The sequence below is a fragment of the Tasmannia lanceolata genome, unplaced genomic scaffold, assembly GCF_043159265.1.
Source record: "Tasmannia lanceolata isolate RefF3 unplaced genomic scaffold, GAP_Taslan_0.1 ptg000029l, whole genome shotgun sequence".
Lineage (NCBI taxonomy): Eukaryota > Viridiplantae > Streptophyta > Magnoliopsida > Canellales > Winteraceae > Tasmannia > Tasmannia lanceolata.
The window spans coordinates 11,101,801-11,127,937 of record NW_027518706.1 but is presented as its reverse complement, the minus strand read 5'-3'; the positions used below and the strand labels follow the sequence as shown (position 1 = coordinate 11,127,937).

General features: G+C 38.2%; 1 protein-coding gene across 2 annotated transcripts; it reads left to right on the top strand.

Annotated features, from left to right (window-relative positions):
- Window positions 1-3,257: 3,257 nt before the first annotated feature.
- LOC143859270 (2-oxoglutarate (2OG) and Fe(II)-dependent oxygenase superfamily protein) lies at window positions 3,258-24,320 on the top strand. Of its 2 annotated transcripts, XM_077369979.1 has the most exons (5): window positions 3,258-3,439; window positions 19,988-20,121; window positions 20,583-20,830; window positions 22,577-22,898; window positions 23,843-24,320. In XM_077369979.1, exons 1-5 carry the CDS (start codon window positions 3,430-3,432, stop codon window positions 24,086-24,088), a joined length of 960 nt encoding a protein of 319 aa, XP_077226094.1. In that variant the 5' UTR covers window positions 3,258-3,429; the 3' UTR covers window positions 24,089-24,320. The 2 variants fall into 2 exon arrangements, with proteins under 2 accessions (XP_077226094.1, XP_077226095.1); XM_077369980.1 differs by lacking the exon at window positions 19,988-20,121.
- Window positions 24,321-26,137: the final 1,817 nt, after the last annotated feature.

The window sequence follows — 26,137 nt, the reverse complement described above, 5'->3', positions numbered from 1 at the left end:
ATGAGGTCCTGTTGTTATTTATGTTTGTTGTCTCATCCATGCATTTCTGATTTTGTCCATCTGTTTGTTGATCACATGAATAGAATCATAGCATTCATCACAATATTACCTGTAATGGACGTAGAAGAAAGAAGCTCTGTTTGCTGGTTTGATTGGGTTCCAAAGAGGGGGCGGGGCGGGGATTTTGTCCCCGAAAGATGCGGGGAGGGGAAGGGGAAGGGGAAGGGGAAGGGGATTAGATATTCCCCGCGGGGAGGGGAGGGGGATTCCCCACCATCCCCGCAGAGGGGAAGGGGAAGGGGAGGGGGAAAATTCCCCGCAGAGGGGAAGGGGAAGGGGACCCCAACATCCGGCCCCGACCCGCCCCGTTGCCACCCCTAAGGACACATATGATCTTCCTGTTTTTTAGATGCTCCTTTTCTTACCCCTCACCTTTATGTTGACGTGGACTTATGTGCTCTTTTTACACATTCCTATGGACAGAGCAAACTCTTTAGGATACCGATTTTCTGTGATGTGACACCGACATGAAGATAATAGCTTTGCTTATGATGGAGAAAGTGGATTGTACCTTGAGAATCATTCCACATCTCTACTGATTGAAGTGGTCTTAGTCCCGCGGCAAACCAATCCTACAAAGACATATATGGAGGTCAACATTAATAAAAATAGGGCCCTGAGTTCGAACTACGTGTTGACCTCTTGATGCTACTAGGGAAATTTAAGGAATGACAAGGAAAAGGATTTGGAGTAACCTCAAATGGATACTCAGACATATCTTATTTGAGTATATCATGAAGAGGAATGGTATGGCCACTCAGTTGAAGAGAATGGACATGGAGATCTCTGGAGGTTTTCTAATCCATTTCATTATGGGTATTCTGCCTCCACAATTCGGTACATTTAAGATTAACTATAACACAGAGAAAGAGAAGTGACATATGAGTGAGTTTAGGGGTGTAAACGGATCGAATTCGAATCGGATATTGCTATATCCGAATTCGATTACAGTATACACTATCCGAATTCGGATTCGGATTCGAATTTGACGGATATTTAATATCTATTACCGAATTCGTATCCGTCGGATATTGTTCGAATTCGGATATTATCCGTATCCGTTTATCCGGTAAATTCGAACATTGTATTGCAGCACTTTATCTTTCTATAGTCGTCAATTTACCATCAATGACTATGGCTTTTTTGCTCTAGAATTCTCTAGAAACTATGACATCTTCATTCAATCACCATCATCCATTTATCCCTTTCATCCTACAACCCACAGTTGTTGCTTCATAAAGAAGCCATGTCAAATTTCAAGAATGCCCTTAAAATGAGAGATTACTTCATTTCCTGCCCAAAACACTTTTTGTTTTTGTTTTTTTCTAAAAAGAAAATTCACTTTTCTTTTAGAAACAAAAGATAGTGTGTCATTACTAAAAATAAATATTAATGATATTATTAATAATAAATAAAAGGGATTTACTTCTCGGATACGGATGTTAAACGGATCGGATATACCATTTACCAGATTCGCATCCGCTAAGAGCCGGATATCTCATAAACGGATTCGGATAATATCCGCTTGAAACAGATCCGGATAATATTCGCTTTAAACAGATTCGGATGCAGACGGTAATCGAATTTTCGAATATCCATTTACACTCCTAAGTTAGTTGATCGCTATGTGTTTCTAAGAGAAGGAAAGGGTGAGTTCTGAAAGAACATACAGGTCGACTCGTACTTGGCATTAAGTACCACCTTTTCTTTTCTTTTCTTTTTTTTGATGGGCAAGCTGGGGTTAGGCGGACCGACTCGTACTTGGCATTAAGTAACACTTTTTTTCTTTTTTTTTTTGATCGGTAAGCTGGGGTTAGGCGGACCCCTGCCGGATATAGTAAGAAAAAAGCATATTACAAGAAGGACCACTTTTGTAAGAAAAAGATTGCACGTAAAGAAGGATCTAGATTGGTGGTGCCGTGCCCACGTTTGCCACCTTGACATTTAGCCAATCAAAGGAGGACACATATGATAAGAAATAATATCTTTCTAGAATGTGTTCTAAAAAAAAGATTCCGGCACGGCACGTTTGCCACCTTGACATTTAGCCAATCAAAGGAGGACACATATGATCTTCCTTTTTTTAGATGCTCCTTTTCTTACCCCTCACCTTTATGTTGACGTGGACTTATGTGCTCTTTTTACACATTCCTATGGACAGAGCAAACTCTTTAGGATACCGATTTTCTGTGATGTGACACCGAGATGAAGATAATAGCTTTGCTTATGATGGAGAAAGTGGATTGTGTTAGAGGAATTAGGTCAAGCAAGAGGTTGCTTGAAGCATTACACCCAAGGTATCTAATTTGAAATACCAAGTTTGTTGCCTCCAGCCCCTATATATAGAGATACACTAGGGTTAATGACTGGTTAATGGACTCTAGCCCATGTAGGCCCACTACACCGGTCCGTTATCTTATTGGGCTTACATTAGAACATACATGGGTTATATCATGTACCCAACAGATTGTACCTTGAGAATCATTCCACATCTCTACTGATTGAAGTGGTCTTTAGTCCCTCGACAAACCAATCCTACAAAGACATATATGGAGGTCAACATTAATAAAAATAGGGCCCTGAGTTCGAACTTCGAACTACGTGTTGACCTCTGGATGCTACTTGGGAAATTCAAGGAATGACAAGGAAAGGAATGGAGCAACCTCAAATGGATGCTCAAACATATCTTATTTGAGTATATCATGAAGATGAATGGTATGGCCATGGCCACTCAGTTGAAGGGAATGGACATGGAGATCTCTGGAGGTTTTCTAATCCATTTCTTTATGGGTATTCTGCCTCCACAATTCGGTCCATTTAAGATTAACTATAACACAGAGAAAGAGATGTGACATATGAGTGAGTTGATTGCTATATGTTTCTAAGAGAAGGAAAGGGTGAGTTCTGAAAGAACATACAGGTCGACTCATACTTGGCATTAAGTACCACCTTTTCTTTTCTTTTTTTTGATGGGCAAGCTGGGGTTAGGAGGACCGACTCGTACTTGGCATTAAGTAACACTTTTTTTATATTTTTTGATGGGCAAGCTGGGGTTAGGCGGACCCCTGCCGGATACATTAAGAAAAAAAGCATATTACAAGAAGGACCACTTTTGTAAGAAAAAGATTGCACGTAAAGAAGGATCTAGATTGGTGGGACCTCCTCAAATCTATATATATATACTCATTAGGTCCCTCTTCCAACACTAGAAAAAATACCCCAATTTGAAGAGGTTTTCCCTGTTGTTTAGATAGTTTTTCATTGTCCGGAGCATGTGGGAGGGATACGGCCTTGGCCTAGCTTGGGCACGTCTAAAGCTCAAGAACGAAATCTAAAGAGAGGGATAACTCCACCAAATCAAGAACGACGATGGAAACCAGTAAGAGCTTTATGTCTGCATTAGATATTGTTTTCTTTGGTTGACATGGCTGAAAATCTTTGTAAAAAGCCTAAGACCTTTAGGAGTTCATACTGAAGCTCACATAAGGTAATTGCAGTTTTATCGTGACAAATAAAGTAGGGTTGAGGCCAAAAAGTGTTCAATTAGAGAAGATATACTAATTGAACCAACTGAAAAATTGCCTACAAAATTTTAAAATTAAATGCAATTTTATAAAACATTAGAAAAGAGCAAGATTCTAAAATCAATAGTAGCGGAGGCAAGGGAAATGGTATTAATGACACCTATTAAAAATAGGGAAATGGTGTCCTCACTTTATTAAAAGTACGGTATGGCCTGCACCATAGGATGATCCAAACCGTCCATTAGATGGGCCACATCCTAAATAGGTTGTGCCCCAAAAATCATTTCCATAGGTTGATCCTAACCTCCGATTTGAATGTTAGAGTGTTGATCCTAACCCTCTATAGATCGGAAGGTTAGGATCAACCTGTGGAAATGATTTTTGGGGCACAACCTATTTACGATGCGGCCCATCTAATGGACGGTTTGGATCATCTTATGGTGCGGGCTATACCGTACTTTTAATAAAGTGAAGAGTGCCCTCATCAAAATACAGTAGTGCTGATAACATTTCCCTAAAAATATTCATCCTGAGAGTGACATATCTGATGGTGTGAAGAAAATATATTCTTTGTAAATATATAGATTGCAATGTCGATCGATACGTTCCAATGTCAATAAGCATGTTTTAATTTAGAATTTTAATTAATTATTATAAGAATTAAATGGGAATTCATTGTATATTATGTAAACTTCTTTATTTCCAAGCAGATGTTGCAAGATTTTAGATTTTTGATGTTTTAGGAAACCAACATTATGTCATTTATAGTTGGTTTTATAAGTGACAAATGTTAAAAGAAGTGTATTTATTTTTTGAGGAATTCTAAACTGAAGGGAGCCCTTGCAAAAAAGAGGTGAAAGGGCTCTCCTATTGGCTGCGCATCACCATCATGCATTAATAGCGGCTGAAAAGTCAAACATGATGGTGATGCGCAGCCAATGGGGGAGCCCTTGCACCTCTTTTTTGCAAGGGCTCCCTTCAGTTTAGACTTCCTCTTATTTTTTATGTTGTGTGGTTGTAAAGTGTGCTTAACTGATATGAGTAAAGTAGATGGTGAAAATTTGTATTGAATGCAGTTATAACAACGGAGGAATACTGTCACTGATACAAATTGAACAATAAAAAGTGGTGATATGAATAAGTCTATATTACAGATTTTAAATAAGGTAATAATCATATTATAATTTTGTAAGTTAAATTGGGTAATGGGATATTTGAATGTGTTCATGGAAATACAATGATAGCATAGGGATTCAGTGAGATACCATTTTAAAAATGAATGATAGAATAGAAATTAATGAGGACTAGGTAGCTGGTATTGTAAAATTAGTCAATCTAAGACTATAGAGATAATTGCAGTTGTTATTGCTTCTCTTGGTTTTGTTATTGCCTAAGAAACAGGTGTGGGTCCACATTGTTGGGGGATCCAAAGCATTCATTTGCAAGCCCCCATCATGGATAGGGTGTCCACAAAAAATCAGCTCCATTGGATCATCCTGACCCTTCCATTTGTGGAGGGAAAAATGGGCAGATTTTTGGAGAAACCGCATCTGTCCATTTTTCCCTCCACAAATGGAAGGGTTAGGATGATCTTATGGACCTGATTTTTTGTATACACTCTATCCATGATAGGGCATTTTAAATGAATGCTTTGGATCCCCCCAAAAAACTAGACCTGGCAAAAGTGACCCGTGCCCGCGGGTCGACCCGGCCCACCCGCAAATTTGCGGGCACGGGTCTAAGTTTCCGTGACCAGTCAAAAACCAACCCCCGGGTGACCCAACCCGCAAAAACACGGGTCGGGTCGGGTCAACCCGCGGGCACCCGCATTTTTACAGTATTTTTTAATCTTTTTGAGAATGTTATCATCGCTGTTTGTTTTTTATGAGTAACTCCTCACTTTATAAAAAGTACGGTATGTCCTGCACCGTAGGATTATCCAAAGTTCCAAACCGTCCATTAGATGGGCCATACCCTAAATAGGTTATGCCCCAAAATTATTTCCATCGGTTGATTCTAACCCTCCGATCTATAGAGGGTTAGGATCAACCCTCTAACATTCAGATTGGAGGGATAAGATCATCCTATGGAAATGATTTTTGGAGCATAACCTATTTAGGCTATGGCCCAACTAATGGACGGTTTGGATCATCCTATGGTGTGGGCCATACATAAAGTGAGAGTGCCCAGTAGTGTTGATAACATTTAAATGTGGTTTTTATTTTATTAGAATTTGCTATCAAGCTTATCCTTTGGCAATTTCTCGGCAAGTGGCCTTTGTGTATGCAAAGATGTGCGCATCCAAATGTTGCTAAAATGTTCCTAGAAAATATGTAAAAAAGTAATCATTACACCACAAAAAGTAAATTAGCTAAATTATAAAGTTTTGAAAGAAAAATTACCTAGAAAGGGTTATAAAATTTTAAAATTACGAAAAAAATACCAAATCACATATTGGAGGTTATGACAATTACAGGCAAATAGAGGCTGTCAAATCAAAATAATTATTACAATCCCATATTTGCGGGTGACCCGCGGATTGACCCGGCCCACCCGCGGGCCGCGCGGGTCACGTAAATTTTGACCCGCCAAAATGCGGGTCATTTTCTCACCCGACCCATGGACCCGCACCCGCATCACCCGCGGGTTGACCCGGCCCGACCCACCCGTTTGGCAGGTCTACAAAAAACATGGGCCCACATGAGTTTTTGACGCTCAAGCTCAGATAAGTTATCTGAGCAAGGTTCAAAAAATCATGTGGGCCCACATTGTTTGGATGATCCAAAGCATTCATTTGATAGGCCCTTTCATAGATAGGGTGTGCCCAAAAAATCAGCTCCATAGGATCATCCTAACCCTTCGATTTTTGGAGACTAAAAATGAACAGATTTGTGGAGGTTTATACCCATCCACTTTAACCTCCACAAATAGAAGGGTTGGGATAATCATGTTGAACAGATTTTTTGTGCACACTCTATCTATCTTTGGACTATCCGAATGAATGCTTTGGATCATCCAAACAATGTGGGCCCATATGTTTTTTTGAACTCTTGCTCAGATAACTTATCTGAGGTATCACGCAGAAAACGTTTCCCCTATATATATATATATATATATATATATATATATATATATATATATATATATATATATATATATATATATATATATATATGAGGAAAGTGAAGCTACACCGCCGGTGTAGCTAACTTAGCTACACCGCCGGCTTAAAATACAATGGGCTCACATTGTTTTGGTGATCCAAACCATTCATTTGATTGGCCCTCACATAGATAGGATGTCCACCAAAAATCAGCTCCATAGGATCATCCCAACCCTTCAAACTGTGGAGGCAAAAATGGACAAATTTGTGAAGGTTTTTACACGTTCATTTTTGCCTCCACAAATCGTAGGGTTGGGATGATCCTATGGAGCTGATTTTTGGTGGACACCCTATCTATGTGAGGGCCAATCAAATGAATTCTTTGGATCACCAAAACAATGTGGGCCCATTGTATTTTAAGCCGGCGGTGTAGCTAAGTTAGCTACACCGGCGGTGTAGCTTCACTTTCCTCTATATATATATATATATATATATATATATATATATATATATATATATATATACATATAGAGGAAACTGTTGGTGAGCTTAAGCTCACCAAACTTATGGTGAGCTAGCTTGCCCAATCACATGGGTCCCACATTTTGGGGAGTGATCCAAACCATTCATTTGCAAGGCCTTATCATAGATAGGGTGTGTACTTGTGTCTATCCATTTTTGTCCTCCACAAATGGAGGGGTTAGGATGATCCTATGGAGCTGATTTTTGGTACACCTCCCATCTATGTAAGGGACTTTCAAATGAATAGTTTGGATCATCCTAACAAAGTGGGCCCCCATGTGATTGGGCAAGCTAGCTCACCATAAGTTTGGTGAGCTTAAGCTCACCAACAGTTTCCTCATATATATATATATATATATATATATATATATATATATACACTAGTGGGACACCCCGTGCGATGCACGGGGAGTGGGAAAACATTATATTTAGCTTCTCATGATAGACAATAGAGAAACTGCATATTACGGAAATCTTATGGATCGGAGGGTTGCGATCATCCCATCGAAATGATTTTGGGGGCACAACCTATTTGCGTCACGGCCCATTAAATGGACGGCTTGGATCATCCTATGGCGTTGACCGCAAACTTAATTTGAAAAATCTGGGTGGGGCCTACAATTTGGCCTTAATGTTAATGTACGACCCACACCATAAGATGATCGAAACCATTCATTTGATGGGCCAGAATGTAAATAGGTTGTGCCCCAAAAATCAATTCCATTGGATGATCACAACTCTCCAATCTATAGAGGTTTCCGTAATATGCAGTTTTTCTTTAGATCAGAGAGCTATGATTATCAAATGGAGGCTTTGGATCATGGGGCGGTGAGTACAATTCATTTTGAAAATTATAGGTGGGGCCTACCTCGTTCGAAGATTTGAAGAAATTAATATTTGGGCCCATCAACTGTGGGGGATAGACCAGTTCAAAGATTTGAAGAGATTAATTTTTGGGCCCATCAAAAAGATTTTGAAAAATATGGGAGGGTTTGACTGCCCCGTAAGGGTCCGGGTGACACGGGCCAGGTCAAAATGACCAGGGAAAATTTACAGGTCACGAATCTTGGGCCTGTACCCGGCCCAAGAACTGTACGAACCACATCACAGGTTGATCCAAACCGTCCATGTGATGGAACACAACATCAACAGGTTGTACCCCAGAAATCATTTCCATACGCTGATCCTAGCCGTCCAAAAGATAGAGGTTTCCATAATATGCTGTTCCTCTTACATCGGATGGTTAAGATCACCCTATAGATTTTTTATTACAAAAGCATAAAGGAGGGGGGTAAGATTGAAATTATGTGGCTTTCATGAGTGCCTTTGTTAAAAAGCATAAAGGAGGGGGTAGGATTGAAATTATGTGGCTTTAATGGGTGCCTTTGTTAGAAAGCATGAAAGAGGGGGTAGGATTGTAAATATGTGGGTTGAATGGGTGCCTTCTTTAAAAAAAGTAAAAAAAAAAAGTGATGTGTAATTCCCACAGATTTTTGGGAGAAATTAAAATAATTCCCTTAGTTTCAATTCCTCTATATATATATATATATATGAGAAAAGAGTAGGTACTCCCTGGAGTAGATAACTTATCTACTCCCTAGCTTAAAATAACAGTTGGGGCCACATTGTTTGGGTGATCCAAAGCATTCATTTGATGGGCCCTCACATAGATAGGGTGTGCCCAAAAAATCAGCTCGATAGGATCATCCTAATCCTATGAACCGTGGAGGCAAAAAATGGACAGATTTGTGCAGGTTTATACACGTCTGTTTTTGCCTCCACAGTTCATAGGGTTAGGATGATCCTATCGAGCTGATTTTTTAGGCACACCCTATCTATGTGAGAGTCCATCAAATAAATGGTTTGGATCACCCAAACAATGTAGCCCCAACTGTTATTTTAAGCTAGGGAGTAGATAAGTTATCTACTCCAGGGAGTACCTGCTCCTCTCTCTCTCTCTCTCTCTCTCTCTCTCTCTATATATATATATATATATATATATATATATATATATATATATATAGGGGCGAGGTTTCTGAGGTATCGCGCAGCCTGAGCAAAGCAGTATAAAACTTCATCTCCATGTAGTTTGACTCATCCAACCCATTCATTCTATAGAACTTCACATAGATAGGGTGTTCCTAAGAAATCATCTCCATACCATAATCCTAACCATTCGATATATAGGAGCCTAATTCCTAGCCATCCATTTGAAAACCTCCACAAATCATAACCATACCCATAACCCATAACCCTAACCATAAGCATAACCCTAATCCTACTATAACCTATAGAATGAATGGGTTGGATGAGTCAAACAACTACGGGAGATGGGGTATTTAGAGGGTTGCTCAGGCTGAGCAATACCTCAGAAACCTTTTCCCTTATATGTATATATGCTAGGGACCCTTGGAAATGGCATTTCGCAGCTGGGCTGTTGCATGTGAAAGCAGCCACCTCAGGTGAATTAAATGAAGACAAAATCTTAGCCTATGTGGCTGCTCCCACATGCAACAACTCAGCCGCAAAATGCCTTGTGGGATGGTACCGTGTGTGCCGATTGTAAGAAAAGTAATCATGAGCTGCATTTACAGAAACAAAATTAGCTAATGGAGTATTGAAATTTATCTAAAAAGTGTAGGAAAGGGCAATAATCAAGTGTATTTGTGGGGAAAATTGAGGAATACTGTATTGAGCAGTGATAATTTAAATGGTACCGTGTAACCTATACCAAATGCATAATATAAATTTGTAGTAAATGCGTTTATATGGAGGTTAACATATGTAGAATTATAATAAAAAAATAGTAATAAAATAATTATATTTCTAGAGATCAAATTAAGTAATGGAGTAATAAGATATAATATATAACCATATCAAAATTGTATTGTTACTGTAAAATTAAAAAAGGGAAATGATTTTAGCACTCCACTCTTTTATAGGTGGTAAAAGCTTCTTTTAGCGTTTAAAGGGCTGTCAAAAGGTTATTTACCGTTCCCAAAATGCTTATTGTCTTTTACTGTTTAAAGGGCTGTCAAAACGTTATTTAAACACTAAAAGACAAGAAGCTTTCACCACCTATCAAAAGAGTGGAGTGCTAAAATCATTTCCCTTAAAAAAAATAGAATGAAAGTTTAATTTGGTAATTGGATATTTGAATCTAGGGATTTGCTAGGGTCCATTGCAAAAGCCATTTCACGGCTGGTCTGTTGCATGTCAGACCAGCCACCTCTTGATGCGACAAACCAGCCGCAAAATGCCTTTTGTGATGGACGCTAGCAATTCCCTTGAATTTATATATTGTTTTTCTAATAAAAAAGAAAATTTGGATGTGAAAAGTATTGAAGTATAAATGATGAAATAACACCAACTCCAATAGCTTAAGTTTTGGAGTAATTGGTTGTTTCAGATGGTATCAGTTGCCTCATGGTAGATCCTGGGTTCAAAACCCAACAACTCCTTGATCTTTAAAATCCATGCAAACAGCCAACCCACCAAAAGAGGGGTCACATGTGCCACATGTACAACCAACCCAAAAAAGAGGAGCCACACGTGAGGGGGAGTGTTAAGGTATAAACAATTAAATTACACCATCTCTAACAAATTAAGCTTTTGGAGTAATAGTTATCCTACTCTGAACTTTTTTTTTTCCGAAGTGCAACATGGGCATTCTTCTTAGTAAGTAAAATATAAATTAGTGAGTATCCTAATCAAGGGCCAACAATCAATTTTCCTCACATTCTCTTTCTTAGAGTATGATTGAAAGGCAGTGCAAGATTATGATGCTTCTCTAAGAAGGGGAAAATATGCATATTATAAATGACACCCACAAGGTATACAGATAAGTGTATACATGGAGACAGATAGATAGGAAGACTTCTCTGCAAGAATATATGGGAGAGGAAAGGTCTAAAAACAGCCTCAAAGAGCATGCATGATTGCTTATTACCTGTGATCTAAGGAAGCTAAGAAAATACACTTATAATATTCTATAGCTGATGTGGTTCCCAACCATACAATGAATGGAGAAGAACAAACAAAGAAGAAAAGACAAAGGATGACAAAGAAGACTACTGTGGATTTGACTTGGGGTCTTAGGTCATGCATGCTAAGAGAATATACTATAAGAACCTTGTGACCTAAGTGAAAGGGCATGAGGTTAAAAAAGCTATCAATTTCAATTAGTTAGGGAGCAACAAGGTATATGCTATTAATTTTTATAAACCTAGTCTAAAAGAAAATCTTAATTAATCCCAAGCTACCACATGTTCATTGTATATTAAGTTAAGACAAGTCCAAGGAGAATGGGTCTAACTAATTAAAACAATTGCATTACAATATCCAACTTAGTTGTTTTGGAAATTAAAATTTAAGAACTTTTGGAAACTATTCCCACACGCATAGTGTCATTTAAAACACTTTTCTAATTGGGTGTGCTAGTTTTTTGGCTGCCACAACAGACTAGACAGAAGCTAAATAAGAAAGTGTAACATGAAGAGAGTGCTAGCATTAATTTAAGGGAGTATGGATGTAATTCTCGATACTAAATATAGAGAAATGGCATTGGCTCTTGAGATTAGTTACTTGCCATGGTAAAATGAAGAGAGGAGTGCCATTATTAACTAATATTGTAAGGGAATTGCCAACCTTTTCATTTGTCTTGTCTGATTTGGTTTTACTCCACGCAATGGACAAACTTCCATTATATATATATATATATATATATATATATATATATATATATATATATATATAGAGAGAGAGAGAGAGAGAGAGAGAGAAGTGTAGCTATACACCCCGTGTTTAAAATACAGTGTGCCCCACATTGTTTGCGTGATGCAAACCATTCATTTGAGGGGTCCTCATATAGATAGGTTGTGCCCAAAAAATCAGCTCCATAGGATCATCCCAACCCTACGATTTGCGGAGGCAAAAATGGACGTGTAAAAACCTTCACAAATCTGTCCATTTTTGCCTCCATAGTTTGAAGGGTTGCGATGATCCTATGGAGCTGATTTTTTGGGCACACCCTATCAATGTGAGGGCCTATCAAATGAATGGTTTGGATCACCCAAACAATGTGGGCCCACAGTATTTTAAGCGGTCGGTGTAGCTAAGTTAGCTACACGAGTGTGTAGGTTCACTTTCCTCATGCATTTCTGTGCTCGAGAGCAACAAATGCATATATATATATATATATATATATAGAGGAAACTGTTGGTGAGCTTAAGCTCACCAAACTTATGGTGAGCTAGCTTGCCCAATCACATGGGGGCCCACTTTGTTAGGATGATCCAAACCATTCATTTGAAAGTCCCTTACATAGATGGCGGGTGTACCAAAAATCAGCTCCATAGGATCATCCTAACCCCTCCATTTGTGGAGGACAAAAATGGACAGACACAAATCTGCCCCATTTTTGTCCTCCACAAATGGAGGGGTTAGGATGACCCTATGGAGCTGATTTTTGGTACACCCCCTATCTATGATAAGGCCTTGCAAATGAATGGTTTGGATCACTCCCCAAAATGTGGGACCCATGTGATTGGGCAAGCTAGCTCACCATAAGTTTGGTGAGCTTAAGCTCACCAACAGTTTCCTCATATATATATATATATATATATATATATATATATATATATATATATATATATATATATATATATAGAGAGAGAGAGAGAGAGAGAACGGTTCCTACACCTATGTGTAGAGAGTGGGGGCCCACATTGTTTGGGTGATTCAAGCCATCCATTTTAAAGGCCTTCACATAGATAGGGTATCTACAAAAAATCAGATCCAACCCTACGATTTGTGGAGGTAAAATGGATGTCTTTAAACCTTCACAAATTAGTCCATTTTTTGCCTCCACAGTTCGAATGGTTAGGATGATCCTATGGATCTGATTTTTTGTGGACACCCTATCTATGTGAGGGCCTTAAAAATGAATGGTTTGGATCACCCAAATAATGTGCCCCCCCACTGTATTTTAAGCTAGTGTATAGATAACTTATCTACACATATGTGTAGGAACCGTTCTCTCATATATATATGAGAAAAGTGTAGCTACACCGACGGCTTAAAATACAGTGGGCCCCACATTGTTTGGGTAATGCAAACCATTCATTTGATGGGCCCTCAAATAGATAGGGTGTGCCCAAAAAATCAGCTCCATAGGATCATCCCAACCCTACGATTTGTTGAGGCAAAATTGGACGTGTAAAAACCTTCACAAATCTGTCCATTTTTGCCTCCACAGTTTGAAGGGTTGAGATCATCCAATGGAGCTGATTTTTTGGGCACACCCTATCAATGTGAGGTCCTATCAAATGAATGGTTTGGATCACCCAAATAATGTGGGCCCACTGTATTTTAAGCCGTCGATGTAGCTAAGTTAGCTACACGTATGTGTAGCTTCACTTAACTTTATATATATATATATATATATATATATATATATATATAGAGAGAGAGAGAGAGAGAGAAAACATTTCCTACACACTTGTGTAGGTAAGTTACCTACACACTAGCTTAAAATAGAGTGGGGGCCCACATTGTTTGGGTGATCCAAACCATTCATTTGAATGGTCCTCACATAGATAGGGTGTCCACAAAAAATCAGATCCATAGGATGATCCCAACCATTCAAACTGTGGAGGCAAAAAATGGACTAATTTGTGAAAGTTTATACACGTCCATTTGACCTCCACAAATCGTAAGGTTGGGATGATCCTATGGATCTGATTTTTTGTGGACACTCTATCTCTGTGAGGACCATTCAAATGAATGGTTTGGATCACCCAAACAATGTGGGCCCCCACTGTATTTTAAGCTAGTGTGTAGGTAACCTACCTACACAAGTGTGTAGGAAATGTTTTCTCTATATATATATATATATATATATATATATATATATATATATATATATATATAGAGAGAGAGAGAGAGAGAGGAAAGTGGTGAGCTTAAGCTCACCAAACTTATGGTGAGCAGTTTGGTGAGCTTAAGCGCCCCAATCACATGGGTCCCACATTTTCTGTGGTGATCCAAACCATTCATTTGCAAGGCCCTATCATAGATAGGGTGTGTACCAAAAATCAGCTCCATAGGATCATCCTAACCCCTCCATTTGTGGAGGACAAAAATGGGCAGATTTGTGGACAAATAATGTCTGTCAATTTTGACCTCCACAAATGGATGGGTTAGGATGATCCTATGGAGCTGATCTTTGGTACACACCCCATCTATGATAGGGCCTTTCAAATGAATGCTTTGGATCATCCTAACAAAGTAGGCCCCAATGTGATTGGGCGCTTAAGCTCACCATAAGTTTGGTGAGCTTAAGCTCACCAACACTTTCCTCATATATATATATATATGAGTTAAGTGAAGCTACACGAGTTTGGTGAGCTTAAGCTCACCAACACTTTCCTCATATATATATATATGAGTTAAGTGAAGCTACACATACGTGTAGCTAACTTAGCTACACCGACGGCTTAAAATACAGTGGGCTCACATTATTTGGGTGATCCAAACCATTCACTTGATAGGCCCTCACATTGATAGGGTGTGCCCAAAAAATCAGCTCCATAGGATCATCCCAACCCTTCAAACTGTGAAGGCAAAAATGGATAGATTTGTGAAGGTTTTAACACGTCCAATTTTGCCTCCACAAATCGTAGGGTTGGGATGATCCTATGGAGCTGATTTTTTTGGCACGCCCTATCTATGTGAGGGCCCATCAAATGAATGGTTTGCATCACCCAAACAATGTGGGGCCCATTGTATTTTAAGCCGTTGGTGTAGCTAAGTTAGCTACACGTATGTGTAGCTACACTTTTCTCTCTCTCTCTCTCTCTCTATATATATATATATATATATATATATATATATATATATATATATATGCATTTGCTGCGCTCGAGCACAGAAACAGGGTGGGGCCACATTTTGGGTGGGATCCAAAGCATTTATTTGATGGGCCCTTTCATGGGTAGGGTGTCCACCAAAAATCAGCTCTATTGGATCACCTTAGGGTGTTCATTTGTGGGGCAAAAAATGGACAGATATTGTTTACCCACAAATTTGTCCATTTTTTGCCCCACAATTGGACACTCATTGGTGATCCAATGGAGTTGATTTTTGGTAGGCCCCCCCATCCATGATGGGGGCCTTCCAAATGAATGCTTAGGATCACCCCCCAATGGCCCCACACCCCTGTTTCTGTGGCTTAGCTGCGCTCGAGCGCTGCAACCCTTCTCTCTCTCTCTCTCTCTCTCTCTCTCTCTCTCTCTCTCTCTCTCTCTCTCTCTCTCTCTCTCTCTCTCTATATATATATATATATATATATATATATATATATATATGAGGAAAGTGTTGGTGAGCTTAAGCGCCCAATCACATTGGGGCCTACTTTGTTAGGATGATCCAAAGCATTCATTTGAAAGGCCCTTACATAGATGGGGTGTGTACCAAAAATCAGCTCCATAGGATCATCCTAACCCATCCATTTGTGGAGGTCAAAATGGACAGGCATTATTTGTCCACAAATCTGCCCATTTTTGTCCTCCACAAATGGAGGGGTTAGGATGATCCTATGGAGCTGATTTTTGGTACACACCCTATCTATGATAGGGCCTTGCAAATGAATGGTTTGGATCACCACAGAAAATGTGGGACCCATGTGATTGGGCAAGCTAGCTCACCATTAGTTTGGTGAGCGCTCTCTCTCTCTCTATATATATATATAGGGAGTATCTAGGCAATTTCCCAGCAAATTCCAAATTGCGTTGACTTTCAAGTTTTTTATTCAATATCTTGCATCATTGCAGAGAAGCATTCTCTTTTGATAATGGTCTTCGAAATGGGTTTTGTAAAATTGCCTACACTCATATGTATAAATAAAAAAATATAAATATAGATAGATAGGGATTTGCTAGCGACCATGGCAGAAGGCATTTCGAGGATGGGCTGTTGCATGTGAGAGCAGCCACACAAGCTCACTTTTCAGCAGATTTTGTCTTATTTATTTTATTCATACGAGGTGGCTGCTCTCACATGCAACAGTCCATCCGTGAAATGCCTTCTGCCATGGTCCCTAGCAAGTCACACACACAATGTATGTATCCATGGGAGTGTCAACGCAATTTGATAAAATACATTTCTTAGCCCTTCTTTATCACGAGGGAAATACCACTTACGCAATGATTCAATGTTATTAAATGAAAAAGTCAACGCTTAGGTGGGATTTCCCTCGTGAAAAAGAGGGGTGTGAAATGGCTTTGCCAAATTGCCTAGACATGAGTTCGAATCCCCCTGGGCTTGCCCGATGCGCGTGGTTTACGGGTGATTGCGCGCATCCGGAGGGAATTAGTCCCACTCTACAAAGTGGGGTGGGGACACCCTATGTCATCAAAAAAATAATTGCCTAGACATGCACACACAATATATGGGTGTGTATGTCACTTGTGCTATGTCACCTAGAAATCCTTGCTATGATAGATTGCCTTGTCTCGAGCTTGGATACATAAGCTCCTAGTGTTATTATTAAAGAGAAAACGATCAAAATAATATTCGTGTTGATTACATCCGCGGAGAGCCAAGAAAAATGAGGAGAATTATTAGTTACAAAATTGATTTTGTTGTTTTTTTTAATAGTGGTAATTAGCAAATTGATAAACATTATTTATATTGTTTCTTTCTCTAAGAACATGTCTGGCAGCTAGGAAATTTTTTTCATGATAAATCGGTATCTCCAAGTGGTAGGAGAGGCGTAGGGCAGTGGGAGAAAGAGAGAGATTTGAGAAGGCACGATCGAGATGAGTGTGGGAAGTGGCTAAAAATCTGGACAAAAGTTGTTCATATTTTAAGTAGAGTTTTTTTGTTTCCTGATTGTTAGCCACTTCTATTACTTTGAGACACTAGTTTCCTGTTTTTTGTTTCTTGATTTTTATTCAGTTCATCCTCAGCTCCGCTTGGATACACCAATTTATCATGAAGACAAATTCATGGTAGCCAAACGTGCCCTAAATGAGCATTTACATTCAATTTTCACCAAAGAAAAGGCAATGCCATCCAAAATTGTTCTTTCATATGTCTTAAAAATGGGATCGAAGTAAAATAATGGAAAATGTTATTGTCATCCAATATTTTGTTTGATTGTTCTTTGTCTATAATAAAGCTATCGATTGAAAATACAATGAACATATACTGTTTTTGTTATTTATATCTTATTTCTTTGTTTGGGTTGAGTCTTCAGGTAATTTTATGTTTTAGGTAGTTAATATCAATTGTAGGAGGTGAATAGTTAAGACCGTTTTATTTAGGTCTTTTCTTATTTGTTTAAAAAACTCTAATACTTATGGAGAAGATATTTTTATTATTTTTTACTAACAAGATATTTTTTTTCTTTGTTAATGAAGTCTAGAAGAGAACGCCCTATATATTGAGCATCTTTAGATTTCACAGGCTAAAACCTGGATTTTATAAGCTAAAGCCTGGAATATAAAACCAAGGTTTTAGCTTGTACAATCCAGGATTTTACAATCCTCGATTATAAAATCCATGTATCCAAATGCCTCTAACGGGTCTATTTAGATGCTGAAGCATTCTTTAGGGAAGTAAAGTCAATGGAGAGGGCAGGATTTTGTATGCAATTAAAACCCTGGCAAAGTCATGTTCTTTATTCTGTTTGGATGCAAGTTCACCAAGAGAGGTAGAGAGAAAGAGAGAGGGGAGGTGAGGATTACCTAGAAATCCCTTCTTTTTTAGGATATTTCATATGTAAATGCTAGTGATGCCATGTCAACAGACATACAATTACTACTCATGTTTCTTGTCTGATAATCTCTAGGGATTTGGATGTTACTTTGGCAAACAAACACCATAACATTCAAGAGAGCCAGGTTTGAGAAGAAAATTGGTTTACCCCATAATTAGGTTAATCACTATATCATATGGGAAAGGCTATGCAAATTTGTAAAAAAAAGCCATTCCATGGTTCTTTTTCAGGAGAGAACAGCCACCTCGTAGCGTGATTTGACTTGTTCTTTAATTCATCTCCCATGGCTGTTCTCTCCTGAAAAGATGAGCCCCGAAATGGCTTTTTGCGAAATTTCCTAGGCATTCTCTTGTTATATACTATGAACTCTTAGGATTACCCGTAGTACATTATATGTTAATGCACATAACATCCATCTTTCTCTCCCTCTATTTCTCTATAATCAATAGTTATCATACGATTTGTATATTTTCATAAATAAAAGAACAAGAAGCAAAGAAAACAAGAGTTTTTTAGTTTGTTTAATGGAAAATGACATTGACACCATCTCTTTTATTTAGAATTTTTTCATTGGTTTGGCCAACTCTTTGTAAGCTGTTAGTACAAGTGATAGAAAATCTACTTATAAAAATGGATGACTAAAACGAGGGATAAATCAATCACCCCTTACGTATTTCTTTATAAATTTAGGGAAATGATATCTACACTCCCTCATTTTTTGAAAATGCCACTCCTCACTCTATTAAACTCTTTTCTGTATGGTTTTTTATAGATTTTTTAGACTTAGAGAACCTTTAACAGATAATTAGAAATGGGAAAAACAAAGAGGAGCGTCACTATTGAAACAAGGGAATACGAATAGAGGATCAACTCGAGCGGCTTGGGTCGTGTTGAGGCCAATCCTAGCCCAACCTGAGTAAGCATTACCTCAATTCTAACCCCAACTTGGGGTAAGGGAGGTCAATCCTCACACAACACTCCTCTAAATCTCTCAACCCTAACGTAACTCGTCCAACACAATTTTCTAAATTGGGTTGGATATCCTGAAGCAAAAAAGAAACAAAAAGTATATAACACATGACCCTAAGATTTTGAAAAATCATGTTAAAATAACAGAACTCGAAATTATATGAACCCGAGGAAATGCAAACCCAGCCCAAGCCGAAATCGGGTTGTACCAGGGCCAAGTTGCACTCCTAAGTGCGAATATCATCGCCCCCGGTTTGCTTTAGATTTTAAGAACCGATTGTGAGTCCAAAACTAATTATTGCAATCAAAATTATACGTGATATATCTTAGGTTGTACTCAAAATTACTTAATTTTAGGTTGGACTCCTGATTATTAGACTCAAAATTAAACGTAATTTTGAGTCCGATAATCAGTTTGGGAGTCACAATTGATACTCAAAATCCAAAACAAACAAGACCTAAATATATTAACTATGTAGGTTGCATAGGGGCATACAAGGGAAACAATATAGTCGGCGGTGAACATACAAAAGTCAGCTATACATGGCCTACTACATTTAAATCTCTATTTATATATCCTCATGTCATGTCAAGATCGAGAGAGGGAAAGTTTGAGTTTTTTTCGGAGAGGACGGGGAACTCTAGAGTCCCCACCTCGTGCTCTGACTCAACTAAGTCAATGATTTCTTGCAGTATAGAACAAATCCTCGGGATTGGTGAAACCGAAACCGCCTTTCTAAACCTTACACTGTTGTCCAAATATTTCAACTATAAATACACCATTCATAACTGCTTACTTTCATCCCATTCGTAGTTGAAAAATCTCTCTCTAAATCTCTCTCTCTCTCTCTCTCTCTCTCTCTCTCTCTCTCTCTATGGCAATGGCTATGGGCTTGGTAGTTAAGAACAAAATGGAGAATGATCCATTAGAGAAAAGATACATGAAAGGAGTGAGACATCTTTGTGAAAGTGGAATAACTAGGGTTCCAAACAAATACATTTTACCTATATCTGATCGACCCAATACAGATGGAGGAGAAGGGAAGAACAACAAACTCAATCTCGAGCTTCCCATCATCGATCTTTCCGATTTACAAAGCAATAACAGATCACAAACCCTTAAATCTCTTGCGAAAGCTTGTGAAGAATATGGGTTCTTTCAGGTATGAAATAATTGAGATTACTATGTTGTTAGCAAAACACCGTATTAAGCAGTAAAAAAACATCTTTTGTAGGTTTGCTGTTGAAAAAAACCTTTTTTTTTTCTCTTTCTTTTGATTGTTATATCTTTTATTCTTGGGGTGGTCCATCCGGGCTCCAGTTTTTATCTTATACAATCTTGCCATTTCCAAAAAAAAAAAAAAAAAAAGTTCGCTGTTTAATACTCCGTTTGAAACTTTTACAGCAAAAAAACTCCATTTTTTTATGGAAAACGTTTAAAACACGTTTTGAACGTATTAAACATATTATTTGGGCCAACTTTTCGACTTTACCCTGCTAAATTTTACTATTGGCTGTTTTTTTACTATGTTTTCTTGAACCAATACCTTATTAAACCCGAATTTTTCCCTTCCCGTTTTTTGCCAAATCATGTTTTGCTAACTATGGTTTTGGGTTGGTGCAGGTAACAAATCATGGGATTCCTTGTGATATTATAAGTAGTGTGATGGATGTCAGCCGCCGATTTTTCGAGCTCCCTTTCGAGGAAAGAGCAAAGTACATGTCAACCGATATGCGAGCAGCAGTCCGATATGGAACCAGCTTCAATCAGAACATAGATGGTATCTTTTGTTGGAGGGATTTCTTGAAGTTAAATTGTCATCCCTTATTGGATCTCCTCCCTTATTGGCCTTCTACTCCTATTGATTTAAGGTGAGGAGCCACTTCACTTCCTATAGTTCAATCTCTCTGATTTGCCTAACTCTACAAAAGAAAAAGATAAATTGGAATCTAACTTCTTACAAATATTTTGTCTCTTTAGACGTAAAATAATTTATACGCATAACGTATTTACGCCAATTTTTAAGTGTATGTGACTATAAACATATATCTACTCTCTACAATGACAACGTATATAACTTTTTAAGTGTATACAAGTTCTTCTTCTTTTTGGAAATATTTCGCAATAACAACATATAGCTGTGTGTCAATGTCTAGTTTCCTAAGGTTAGGGCAGAGGAGGTGGACCGGCTGACCCCGATCTTAATATCCCTAGCCAATCTTAACACATGTAAAAAAATGAAAAAAAAAAGGAAAAGGAAAACTAAGAAAGGTAGCTCTAGACACTTATGCATCTCACATGTATATGCTCATTATCAAATTCAAGGATTCTGAGGTAGGATGTAACTTAGGTCAGGTCTGGTTGAGCTTTTGCTAAAAAAGATTGGAATCAACTCGAACCTGCCCCGCATTTACTGTAAAAGCTCAACCCGAATTCCCAAAAATTGGCCCGAGTTGCACCCTGGTTTGAGAGCAACAGCTAGTCTAGCTCATTGCAGCAAGCAAGTACCACCATAATTGAATGATCATATATATAGAATTTTGATCAATAAGGTATCTTTTCTAGGCTCGTATCTCATTATTATCATTTTCAATTATCAATTTCAAAACGGCATCGTTTAGGTTCAAAACGGCATGTTTAGGTTCGATTCTTAGAATTATTTTTATTTTTAGGTGCCTACATAGGGACAATTCATCGAATATTTCTGGAGAACTTGGGTTGTGTAGATTTAAGGAAATTTTATCTTACAAAGTTTTCAGTGGAAAATGATTTTTCAAGCAATATTTTAAGTCATTTTCAATATATGGAATTGTTTTTTCAAAAATTAGAAATTTTCCCTCCTATATTTTTCCCCCCCACTTTGTTTTGATAATGGCATTCCACCTATTAACCATGGCTATGAAGAGCATCTTGGAAATCATATCTACTGTTATATATATATATATATATATATATATATATATATATATATATATATAGAATAAACTGTTGGTGAGCTAGCTTGCCCAATCACATGGGGGCCCACTTTGTTAGGATGATCCAAACCATTCATTTGAAAGTCCCTTACATAGATGGGGGGTGTACCAAAAATCAGCTCCATAGGATCATCCTAACCCCTCCATTTGTGGAGGACAAAAATGGACAGATACAAATTTGCCCCATTTTTGTCCTCCACAAATGGAGGGGTTAGGATGATCCTATGGAGCTGATTTTTGGTACACCCCCTATCTATGATAAGGCCTTGCAAATGAATGGTTTGGATCACTCCCCAAAATGTGGGGCCCATGTGATTGGGCAAGCTAGCTCACCATAAGTTTGGTGAGCTTAAGCTCACCAACAGTTTCCTCATATATATATATATATATATATATATATATATATATATATATATATATATATATATATATATATAAAGGGGGAACGTTTTCTGCGCGATACCTCAGATAAGTTATCTGAGCAAGAGCTCAAAAAATCATGTGGGCCCACATTGTTCGGATGATCCAAAGCATTCATTTGATAGGCCCTTACATAGATAGGGTGTGCCCAAAAAATCAGCTCCATAGGATCATCCTAACCCTTCGAAATACACTTAATTGTAATTATTTTTTTATACACAGGGAAAAAATTGTTTCTTATGCAAAGCACATGGAAACTTTGTTTTTCATGCTCATGAAAGCCATCATCGAGAGCTTGGGATTAGCAGACGAGGATATTCTAAATGAATTTGAAGATGGGAGCCAGCTAATGGTTATCAATTGCTACCCGTGGTGCCCCGAACCTGATCTTACACTAGGCATCCCTCCACATTCTGACTATGGCTTCCTCACATTGCTCCTCCAAGACAGCATCCAAGGTCTCCAAATCATGTCTAAAGGGGAGTGGGTTACAATCGAACCGCTCCATGGCTCCCTTGTCATCAACGTTGGGGATCATCTTGAGGTCGGTTGATCGAAACCCTAATCGTATTTATTAATGTTCAAAAACTCGAACTCGGACCGAAAAGAATGAACATGATATTTCAACTATGGGGTGCAACTTGGGCTGGGTTGACGCAAACCCTACCCAAACCCTAAATATAGCATTCCCTCCACACTAACCCAACCCAACTCTAGCCTCGGGTCAAGGAGGGTCAACCCTAACCTAGCCTATCTAACCCATTTTTCCCAAATTGGGTGGGGTTGATTCGGGATATGTTCAGGTTTGTGAAATAACCAATTACTCCAAAACTCCAAAAGCTTAAGCTATTAGAGTTGGTGTTATTTAATCATTTATAATTCAACACTCCCCCTCAACTGTGCCCCCTCTTTTCCCTCTTTTTTAGGTTGGTCGTACACGTGGCACATGTGGCCCCTCTTATGGTTTGGCTATACACATGGATTTCTAATATCAAGGAGTTCTTGAGTTTTGAACCCAGGACCTATCAGGCAATAACTCTAATACCATGTGATACAACCAATTACTCCAAAAGTTCAAACTGTTAGAGTTGTGTTATTTAATGATATATACTTCAACAGGGTTGACCCGAGGCAAAAGCAGAAAAAAATACCAAAAAAAAAAAAAAAAAACTCATAACTTTTAAAATGGTGATAAAGTCAGAGGATGGGTCGGGTTCGGGTTGTGTTCCCAAGGCATCAACACTAACCTAACCCAAAAATAAATTGGGTTGGACCTTTTTCCAACCCTAACCGAACTCAACCCGAGCCAAAATTGGCTTTAATCCAGAATGAGCCCGACCGAAGCTACACCTACGTTAAGTTGTCAGACTATGATTAACCTCTGGATTTGAAGTCACTCACTACTTAGTACAGGGGGTGGAAATATCATTCCCTTGTTATAAAAAATTATTGTGGTGATTCAATTAATCTGATGTGATGTGATGGCAGATATTTAGCAATGGGAGATACAAGAGTGTGTTGCACAGAGTTCTTGTGAATCCCACCAATTCTCGCATCTCCATCGCTTCTTTGCACAGTCTGCCCTTCGAAAACATAGTCAGGCCTTCACCACAACTCATCAACGAAGAAAATCCAAGGCGTTTCAAGGACACGGACTTCGCTGCATTCCTTGAATACATCTCTTCCATTGAACACAAGAGCAAGAGTTTTCTGGAATCCAGGAAATTGACTTAAAGTCAAGGTCTTTTGGGGGGACTTTTGTAGCATTTGGTATTAGATAGCTAGAACTATTGATATTTGGTAAAACGACAATGTAGCTGTGTTGTTCTTAGTTTACTTGAAAAATAGTTTCTATTATTTTACTTGGAAAATGTAAAAAGGCTGGTTCTTAGGCTCTTTCCTAATAGACATATTTTGTCCCATTTCCACCTTTTTTATTGGTCGTCCAGCCCATTTTCTTTGACTCCATTTTGATTTGATGATAATAGTCTGTTGTTACGTATACTAAAAATGAGATTTGCACTCCCTGTTTGATAATGGCACTCTTCTCTTTAATTTATAATTTTCTAGTTAATTGTTAATGCCAGTTATGGTTCCCCAAGAGCTACCAACATCCTATTATAAAAGTGTTTAAGAAAGTGAGGTCATTATAAAAAAAAAAAATGTGAGTTTGGATATCAACTCCCATAAAAATGTCTGGTTTGGATGGGTTGGGTCCGGTTGAACTTGGGTCGGGTTGGGTTCGAGTTGAAAAAAGAGTTCACATGAAAAACAGATGTGCCATTTGTAAGATTAAGACCTACAAGAATGAACACTTGAAATTCTCTTGGCCAAACCCTAAATGAGGCCTTATAGATCAAGATGAGGATTATCTGACCTTATGTGGGGTATGTATTCGGTTATAACCGAACCGAAAAAACCGAAATCGTGAAACCGAAATTATTTCGGTTTTCCAAAATTGGAACAGAAACCGAAACCGAATTTAGTTGAAACCGAAACCGAATAAAATTTTTGGTTGTTCGGTTAGTTCGGGTAAAACCAAATTGAACAACCTAACCACAACACAACAATTTTCCTAAGCAAAAGACCAAATTGATGGAGAGAGAGAGAGAGACTTACAGTGATGGTGGAGGTGGATGATCTGAGAGAGATGACAAGCCTCTTCTTCTCTTTCTTCTTAACTAAATCGAGTGAGAGAGAGCATGAGAATACCTTCTAGTTTTTTTTCCCTTTTTTTTATACTGTTCAAAGTGCTCCTCCTCAAAACCCCATATGGATTTAATGTCTTGTAATGCTGATTCTTTGCCAAACATTGCATCAAGAAGATGGGATACAAATACTTGTGCTATTTCTGCCATATCTTCTTCTCACGTAAAGAAGAAAATCCCAAGAACAAACCAGATGTTTGGGTATAGTGCCAATAAAGAAAATAAACTTTAATCAAAGCTCCTGCAACAAAAGTTTAGGTATTCTCAAAGGAAGTGATATTTCCACTCCCTTTTAAGTATTTTTCACGTTTTTTTGCAAACAAAAGGCGTGGAGATATCATTTTTCCATAAATTGAAAAGTAATGGACAGTTAATCAGTCATTAATGTGATGTAACTCCTTGCAATACTTTTGACTATCACAGGCTGCCAGTCAATGATTTCTCAACTAAGTATTAAAAGCTCGAAATTATATGTTCCCCCTTTTTCTACTTGGTAGTTGGTACAACCCCTTTAGTGTAAAGAAATAATAATGTTAAAAACGAGGCTAGCGTATCACTTCCACTGAGTCTTCATGATGTGAACCCACCTGGCACAACCTCCTGTACTCTCTTTACCTTTCCTAGGAAAGAATAGGACTATAGAACTTCGGTTTTCGGTAAAACCAAAATAATTATTGGGAAAACTGAAACCGAAACCGAAACCGAAAACCAGATTTTGTAAAATGTGAAAACCGAAACAGAACCGATTAACCTGATGACCGAACCGAAATGGTTAATTCGGTTTTAACCGAATAATGCTCACCCCTACTTATGTTCACTAGACGGATTGGCAGATCCAATCACATCCAAGTCGAATATGTGGGGCCCAAGGGTGAATGTTAGCAAAAATAATAATAATGATCGTCTATATATAGTAATTGTTAGCTAAAAATCCTAACAATGATCGTTATATACCATTTTTCTTGTGCTTGTTCCAGTGGGGTAAATAGGGCGTAAAACATTTATTTACCCCTACAAAAAGTGGTGGTTGTTCCAAGACATAATGTACAACTATACGCCTCATGAGGGGTACTTG

Coding starts and splice junctions, on each gene's coding strand:
- LOC143859270 (XM_077369979.1), top strand. Junction 20,122..20,582: donor AAGAATATGGGTTCTTTCAG/GTATGAAATAAT, acceptor GGGTTGGTGCAG/GTAACAAATCATGGGATTCC. Junction 20,831..22,576: donor TCTACTCCTATTGATTTAAG/GTGAGGAGCCAC, acceptor TTTTATACACAG/GGAAAAAATTGTTTCTTATG.